We start from the raw sequence: 8,428 nt of genomic DNA on the forward strand, positions 1-8,428 counted from the left end.
TTTAAAATGCGTTTTCTGGCCTTTAGAAGCGTTTTTTCGGGATTCTGAGCCTAATTTGGGACCACAACTTTAAAATGCGTTTTCTGACCTTTTTGAAGCGTTTTTTCGGGATTCTGAGCTTAATTTGAGATCACAACTTTAAAATGAGTTTTCTGGCCTTTAGAAGCGTTTTTTCGGGATTCTGAGCTCAATTTGGGATCACAACTTTAAAATGCGTTTTTTGGCCTTAAGAAGCGTTTTTCGGGATTCTGAGCTTAATTTGGGATCATAACTTTAAAATGCGTTTTCTGGCCTTACGAAGCGTTTTTTCGGGATTCTGAGCTTAATTTGGGATCACAACTTTAAAATGAGTTTTCTGGCCTTTAGAAGCGTTTTTTCGGGATTCTGAGCTTAATTTGGGATCACAACTTTAAAATGCGTTTTCTGGCCTTTAGAAGCGGTTTTTCGGGATTCCGAGCTTAATTTGGGATCACAACTTTAAATTGCGTTTTCTGGCCTTCAGAAGCGTTTTTTCGGGATTCTGAGCTTAATTTGGGATCACAACTTTAAAATGCGTTTTCTGGCCTTTAGAAGCGTTTTTTTCGGGATTCTGAGCTTAATTTGGGATCACAACTTTAAAATGCGTTTTCTGGCCTTTAGAAGCATTTTTTCGGGATTCTGAGCTAAATTTGGGATCACAACTTTAAAATGCGTTTTCTGGCCTTTAGAAGCGGTTTTTCGGGATTCCGAGCTTAATTTGGGATCACAACTTTAAATTGCGTTTTCTGGCCTTCAGAAGCGTTTTTTCGGGATTCTGAGCTTAATTTGGGATCACAACTTTAAAATGCGTTTTCTGGCCTTTAGAAGCGTTTTTTTCGGGATTCTGAGCTTAATTTGGGATCACAACTTTAAAATGCGTTTTCTGGCCTTTAGAAGCATTTTTTCGGGATTCTGAGCTAAATTTGGGATCACAACTTTAAAATGCGTTTTCTGGCCTTTAGAAGCGGTTTTTCGGGATTCTGAGCTTAATTTGGGATCACAACTTTAAATTGCGTTTTCTGGCCTTCAGAAGCGTTTTTTCGGGATTCTGAGCTTAATTTGGGATCACAACTTTAAAATGCGTTTTCTGGCCTTTAGAAGCGTTTTTTTCGGGATTCTGAGCTTAATTTGGTATCACAACTTTAAAATGCGTTTTCTGGCCTTTAGAAGCGTTTTTTCGGGATTCTGAGCTTAATTTGGGATCACAACTTTAAAATGCGTTTTCTGGCCTTTAGAAGCGTTTTTTCGGGATTCTGAGCTTAATTTGGGATCACAACTTTAAAATGCGTTTTCTGGCCTTTAGAAGCGGTTTTTCGGGATTCCGAGCTTAATTTGGGATCACAACTTTAAAATGCGTTTTCTGGCCTTTAGAAGCGTTTTTTCGGGATTCTGAGCTTAATTTGGGATCACAACTTTAAAATGCGTTTTCTGGCCTTTAGAAGCGTTTTTTCGGGATTCTGAGCCTAATTTGGGATCACAACTTTAAAATGCGTTTTCGGGCTTTAGAAGCGTTTTTTCGGAATTCTGAGCTTAATTTGGGATCACAACTTTAAATTGCGTTTTCTGGCCTTTAGAAGCGTTTTTTCGGGATTCTGAGCTTAATTCGGGGTCACAACTTTAAAATGCGTTTTCCGGCCTTACGAAGCGTTTTTTTTCGGGATTTTGAGCTTAATTTGGGATCACAACTTTTAAATGCGTTTTCAAGCCCTTCTAAGCGTTTTTCGGGATTCTGAGTTTAATTTGGGATCACAACTTTAAAATGCGTTTTCTGGCCTTTAGAACTTTTTTTGGGATTCTGAGCTTACTTTGGGATCACAACTTTAAAATGCGTTTTCTGGCCTTTAGAAGCGTTTTTTCGGGATTCTGAGCTTAATTTGGGATCACAACTTTAAAATGCGTTTTCTGGCCTTTAGAAGCGTTTTTTCGGGATTCTGAGCTTAATTTGGGATCACAACTTTAAAATGCGTTTTCTGGCCTTTAGAAGCGTTTTTTCGGGATTCTGAGCTTGATTTGGGATCACAACTTTAAAATGCGTTTTCTGGCCTTTAGAAGCGTTTTTTCGGGATTCTGAGCTTAATTTGGGATCACAACTTTAAAATGCGTTTTCTGGCCTTTAGAAGCGTTTTTTTTTCGGGATTCTGAGCTTAATTTGGGATCACAACTTTAAAATGCGTTTTTTGGCCTTTAGAAGCGTTTTTTCGGGATTCTGAGCTTAATTTGGGATCACAACTTTAAAATGCGTTTTCTGGCCTTTAGAAGCGTTTTTTCGGGATTCTGAGCTTAATTTGGGATCACAACTTTAAAATGCGTTTTCTGGCCTTTAGAAGCGTTTTTTTCGGGATTCTGAGCTTAATTTGGGATCACAACTTTAAAATGCGTTTTCTGGCCTTTAGAAGCGTTTTTTCGGGATTCTGAGCTTAATATGGGATCATAACTTTAAAATGCGTTTTCTTGCATTCAGAAGTGGTTTTTCGGGATTCTGAGCTTAATTTGGGATCAAAACTTAATGAAGGAAAACGCTGAAGAAGGAAACTTTCCTTCTTTACGACACAAGTTGGACAGCAAATTTCTAATCGAAAAGCGCATCGCGCCGAATACATATTAGACACTAGGCACTAGGGTTGCCTTGGTAACAACACCACCATGAATCGGGAACCTAACATGTAGATTAGAGTGCCCCAAATGACCCGACTTTTGAAAAAGTTATGCGCTGCAGGCTAAAATTGATCCTAGGCCTAGTACAAGATCTCATGCCAAATTTGGGCCAGATCGGATCACGGGAAGGGGTCGCTCAACGAGCCTGAAGTTTGTATGGGATTTTGAGACATTTTGTTCGGGAGAAACATGAAAAACCAGGTTTTCATCAATAACTTTGGTTCCCGTCGGCCGATTTCTTTCAAAAACGGGTTTTCTTAAAGCCTAAATTATGAAAAACATTTCATCCGAAGACTGCATATCGATAAGAGTTAAGACAAAAAAGTTATTGGACTCCCAAAATGGGCTAACTTTTTTTACGGTGGTATTCATCACTGCTAATGAGGCGTCAATAAGTTCGACCGCCCCGACTCATTTACTGTGATGAATACCATCCTTAAAAAAGTTAGCCCATTTTGGAAGCCTAATAACTTTTTTGTCTTAACTCTTATCGATATGCAGTCTTCGGATGAAATGTTTTTCATAATTTAGGCTTTAAGAAAACCCGTTTTTGAAAGAAATCGGCCGACGGGAACCAAAGTTATTGATGAAAAACTGGTTTTTCATGTTTCTCCCGAACAAAATGTCTCAAAATCCCATACAAACTTCAGGCTCGTTGAGCGACCCCTTCCCGTGATCCGATCTGGCCCAAATTTGGCATGAGATCTTGTACTAGGCCTAGGATCAATTTTAGTCTGCAGCGCATAACATTTCACAGGTTTTGAATTTCCCATACAAATTTGGGGCAGTCTAATGTAGATGTTACATCCTCCGGTGTGGTCGCTCTAAATGGAGCGCAATTGTCGCAGGAGGTGATTCAATTTACAGTTTATTCAATTTATCTCACGCGAACCATCTTTTCACGAGAGTGGCTCATTCGTAAGGTTGATCGTACTTAGGAGAAAATGTGTGTGTTATTTGTTATTTGTTATTTATTTCTGATCAACGGATCACATGTTGATCCCAATGATTACTTAAAATTAAGGTTAAAAACAAAACATTTAAATCTAACTATGGGGATCTCAAGGCCCTAATCACTTTTCTTCGGAAAACATCCCTCGAAATGTCGAAGTCAAAATGCTCCGAAAAACGGTTGAAAGATTTCATTGCACCGATGAGGGCGCTGTTAGCTCCGTAATTGTTCATTCGAAAGGGAATGTACAATTGAAGATCCTGATTCCTGAATCCACGGGGTCGTACACTAAGCGGAATAGCCTCCAATAGCGTGGGACAGTCGATTCGCGATGTCAGGAGGTCGGCGACAAATGAGGCACGTGTTGCTTGTCTGCGGGCTTGAAGGGTGTCGATATCTATGAGGCGGCATCGATTTTCGTAGCTAGGCAAGCGAAAAGGGTCTTGCCAGTTCAGGTGTCTAAGGGCATATCGCAAGAATCGCCGCTGAATGGTCTCGAGCCGATCGACACCGTTCTGGTAGTAGGGACACCAGACAGCTGAAGCGTATTCAAGGATGGAACGAACAATGCTGCAGTATAAGCTTTTCAAGCAATACACGTCCTTGAAGTCCTTCGCCACTCTAAAAATGAAACCGAGGCTTCTGGATGCTTTGTCAATCACATAGTTGGTGTGTGCCTTGAATTCCAGGCGCTGATCTAAGATTACGCCAAGATCGTTAACGTGATTCACACGTGCGATGGGTTCGTCTCCGAGGAAGTACTCCGCAATTAAAGGCTGCCGCTTACGAGAAAAGCTGATGATTGCACATTTGCTGCGGTTTAATGGCAGGCAGTTAATGTCACACCACTCAGCGAAGAGGTTGAATTGACGTTGCAGGAAATTGATGTCGTCGTTGTCGTTTATGGTGTAAAATAGTTTTAGGTCATCAGCATAGCCAAGTTTGGGGACGTCGAGGAGTGACAACACGTCGTTGAAGTAAATTAGGAAAATAATCGGTCCGAGATGGCTACCTTGAGGCACACCGGAGGTAGCAGGAAATTGCCTGGAAAAGGTGTCACCCGTTCGAACAATCAATTTACGACCAGTTAAATAACTGCGGAACCAGCCGAGTAGAGTACCACAGAATCCTAAGCGTTCGAGTTTACCGATGGCAATTTCATGGTTCACCTTGTCGAATGCAGCAGACAGATCGGTATAGATTGCATCGGTTTGAGATTTGGCAACAAAACTTTCATGCACAAAAGAAGTGAACGTTAGCAAGTTACTTGTCGTAGAGCGTTTGGGCATGAATCCGTGTTGATCATTGGAGATGTTATTTTTGCAGTACGTGAAGAAAGGATCCAAAACCACCAATTCGAATAGTTTGGCAATCGAACATAAGGCAGAGATTCCACGGTAATTGTTAACATCTCTTCTATCTCCTTTTTTATGTACCGGGAACATGTAAGCTTCCTTCCAAAGTAGAGGGAAGGTGGCTCTATCTAGCGAAGCTTGAAAAATGAGCCGAATAGGGGTCAGCAAGACAGGCATGAAACTTTTTAAAAAAGCAGCTGGTATCCCGTCCGGGCCCGTAGAAAAGGAATTCTTAAGCTTCGCTGCTGCTCTAGAGATGGCTGCCTCCTCGATTTCAATACCATTTATTGAGAAGCCCAATGGCAAAACGTTCCTGACAGCGCTATCTATATGTTCTGAGGATGTTGAAGCTGAAGTGAAGATGCTGGAAAATTTTTGGGCGAAGAGATCGCAGATACCACGGTCAGAGTTCGCCGTTATGCCGTCTAAGAACATGTTTGAAGGTATACCAGGTTCTTTCCGCTGACTTTTTACGTGTTTCCAAAACGATTTCGGGCAAGTCTTGAGGTTACGTTGTACGCGACGTAGATAGTTATGGTAACAACGTTCACTGGCTTTTTTATAAACGGAGTTAAGTTTACGATATATATCCTTAGTATGCGATGATTTATGCTTCTTGTAGTTTCGAAGAGCACATCTTTTTGCCGTCTTCAGTTGTCGCAGCTCAGTCGTGATCCAAGGGATTCGCATATTTCTGCTGTTAGAGCGTTTTGGGACGTGGCGATCGATGACGTAATTCAGAATGTGTGAAAAGGTATCAGCGGCAGCGTTGGGATTAGAAAGATCAAGCTCAGATACCCAGTCGATAGTGCCTAGAATGTGAGAGATGTCATCGAAGTTGGCGTTCTTAAAGTCGAGGTAGAAGGTCACTGGTTTTTCTACTGCAGCGTTCAGCCTAGTTACTTCGAGTGATGCCATGAGAGCAGGGTGATGTGGGACTACTTTAACAAGCGGTGCAGGAGCGACTTCGATGGTCGGTAAACGAGGTCCATCATTGGCAAAGCAGAGGTCCAGCGTACGACCGTATTCGTTCACCACATCGTTGATCTGGCGCAAGGTCGCTGCACTCAGGGAGTCCAATATGATGTTTGAAGGCGCCGAAAAAGTAGAGCGTGCTGGGTCTGGGTACAGAAAGCTGCCATGGATGGAGCACCACTTCAAACCGGGCATATTGAAGTCGCCAATGACTAGTAAGTCATCTTCAGGAGCGCAGAAGGAGCTAACTTCGAAGATGCAGCGAGAAAACGACTCGGCGAGGGCAACATCTCTTGAGCGATCGGGTGGCAGATACACTACACATACGTACAATTTCCGGTCTACAAGATCAATGCGAATCCATACAAGTTCCAGATCGCACCAGGAATTGTTGTCGATGAACTGCGCTGGAAGATTCGACTTCACGGCAAGTAGTACCCCGCCTCCACTGGACTTTTTGCTGTTTCGGGCGCTACGGTCACAGCGGAACACTGCGTAATCAGGGCCGAAGATCTGACTTGATAGTGTGCGGTCATTCAGCCATGTTTCCGTGAAGGCGATGACGTCATAGCAGGAACACGAAGTTGCGAGCAGGTAGTCGGTCAGGCAGGAATTGATACCCCCCACATTCTGGTAGTAAAGGGTAATGGTATCTAAAGGACCCGGAGCGGATCTGGTGAGACGTGCACTAGAAGGTGGAACATCATCAGGCACAGGAATACAATCAGGGGTACCATACTTGCCTGAATTCACAGGCTGGAGAACCCCTTCGCCGCAGACGAACTCAGGGCCGGGACGACTGATGACGCTGGCAGGAATCAGCGCGACTGAGTCGAAGGGCTCAGGGGTCTCCGAAGTGCCTAGCTCGTTGCGTCCCGGTGTAGAAACCCCAGAATAGTTGGAGATGTTCTCGTTAGGTGAGTGGTTGCCGAAGTAATACTGGCTGGAGTCAGCGCTGTTGGTACGACTGGAAACCGAAAAAGCGTCACGCGGTGTGAAAGTTCCAAAGGACAACTTATACTTGCCTGTCGATGCAGGCTGGAGAACCTCGTCGCCGCAATCGAACTCAGGGCCGGGACGACTGTGGTGTATGTGGTAATTTCACTCTGGGTATCGTCATCGAGTGACAAATTCAATTTATCCCCCTAAATGTAGGCAATCGACCGACGACGACGACGGTGGTGATGCGACATTAACGTGGTGGCGAATTTGCACCTGAGTGTAGTGCACGCTTAATTATTTTCATCCACCTGAAGCAGACGTCAAGCAAGAGTAACTTGTCTATAACTTTAACAATAATTTAAAGTTGCCCAACGGGAAAATGCCAAATGCGGACATTGGTGACAAAAATTACCACCGAAAGCAAGAGTATCGTGCTTGTTTAAATACAGCAGCGCATGGACCAGGCGAACACATAATTTCGCTGCGGGCTACCAGCTGCAGGGTGGTAAATTCCGTTAACCACTTTTACGACCACAAGCTGTGTGATGCAGGAGGACTGCTGCAGGTAGAGGAGCACTTTCGTTCCGATGCTGCCTGCTTTTACTGAGTCAGGCCAGGCAGAAGTTTCAATTATTCAAAACTGCTAACCAAGCATTTGAGGGATGAGGTAAATTTAGCGGAAAATTATTAACCAAATGGTGTACCCGACAAGCGGAGCTCTTTTTGGTTCCGGTTTAGATTGTTTTCCGGGCTCTGCTGCTCCATTATTCAGAAAATGTATCCCGATTAATCCTACAAAAATGGATCGGTGACATTGTAATGTCTTCCATTGAGTCGTACTCTAATTTGTGCGAAACTTGAGGAAACCATCACCCACCTCACTCGATTGTAGTCGTTCCACAGAAAAGAATAAGACAGAGGCTCGGCAGCTCCTCTCACCTACGATCGATTCCTTTATGTACCTACCTGATTGTAGAAACAATTTTCCATCATCATCAGGTGTTTTATCTGGGTGGTGTGATTAGCATACGTCCGTTGATACAATTAATTTTATAATATATGAATAACATTCACCATCCCCATGTGACTAATTGATATCAATTATCTTCGACGAAATTGAGAGAGAATGTAACTGCAGGTTACCCATTTGCGATCACCCCGATCTGGATCACACACCGGTGGTGTTTCATTACTAATTTAAGTACATAATGGATACGTGCTTCCTTAATTGGGGGCTTTTTAAATTATACATTCACCTGCTGTCTATAATGGTGCATTAGGTTCTGAATAATGCGGTCATTAAAAGGCAGTAAAATTAGAAACCTATTTCTGAGCTGGATAAAAGCACAACGTTATCAAATTGTGAGACCACACAGATTTGGCGACAGGAACGATAGAGTTTTTATTTATAACGTCACTGAAAGATTTACTTCTTAATACTAACTAAAAAACATGGATCGAAAACCAAATAAATAACGGAAATGACAAAAGCAACAAAAATTTCACATCACAAAATCTGTTATTTGACCAA

General features: G+C 42.8%; 1 protein-coding gene across 1 annotated transcript; it reads right to left on the minus strand.

Moving 5' to 3' along the window:
- Positions 1-4,607: 4,607 nt before the first annotated feature.
- Positions 4,608-8,087, minus strand: LOC129741420 (uncharacterized). Its single transcript, XM_055733147.1, has 3 exons — positions 8,041-8,087; positions 5,430-6,643; positions 4,608-4,669 (listed from the first exon to the last, which is right to left on the minus strand). Exons 1-3 carry the CDS (start codon positions 8,085-8,087, stop codon positions 4,608-4,610), a joined length of 1,323 nt encoding a protein of 440 aa, XP_055589122.1.
- Positions 8,088-8,428: the final 341 nt, after the last annotated feature.

Source organism: Uranotaenia lowii, chromosome 1, assembly GCF_029784155.1.
Source record: "Uranotaenia lowii strain MFRU-FL chromosome 1, ASM2978415v1, whole genome shotgun sequence".
Taxonomy (NCBI): domain Eukaryota; kingdom Metazoa; phylum Arthropoda; class Insecta; order Diptera; family Culicidae; genus Uranotaenia; species Uranotaenia lowii.

What these genes read in the sequence shown, in the direction of transcription:
- LOC129741420 (XM_055733147.1), bottom strand. Translation starts at nt 8,087, where the DNA reads ATGAAACACCACCGGTGTGTGATCCAGATCGGGGTGATCGCAAATGG. An exon ending in ATCGGGGTGATCGCAAATGG is followed by an intron (nt 6,644 to 8,040) that starts GTAACCTGCAGT and finishes TCCACCTTCTAG; the next exon opens with TGCACGTCTCACCAGATCCG. An exon ending in AAGTCAGCGGAAAGAACCTG is followed by an intron (nt 4,670 to 5,429) that starts GTATACCTTCAA and finishes CACCTTTTCCAG; the next exon opens with GCAATTTCCTGCTACCTCCG.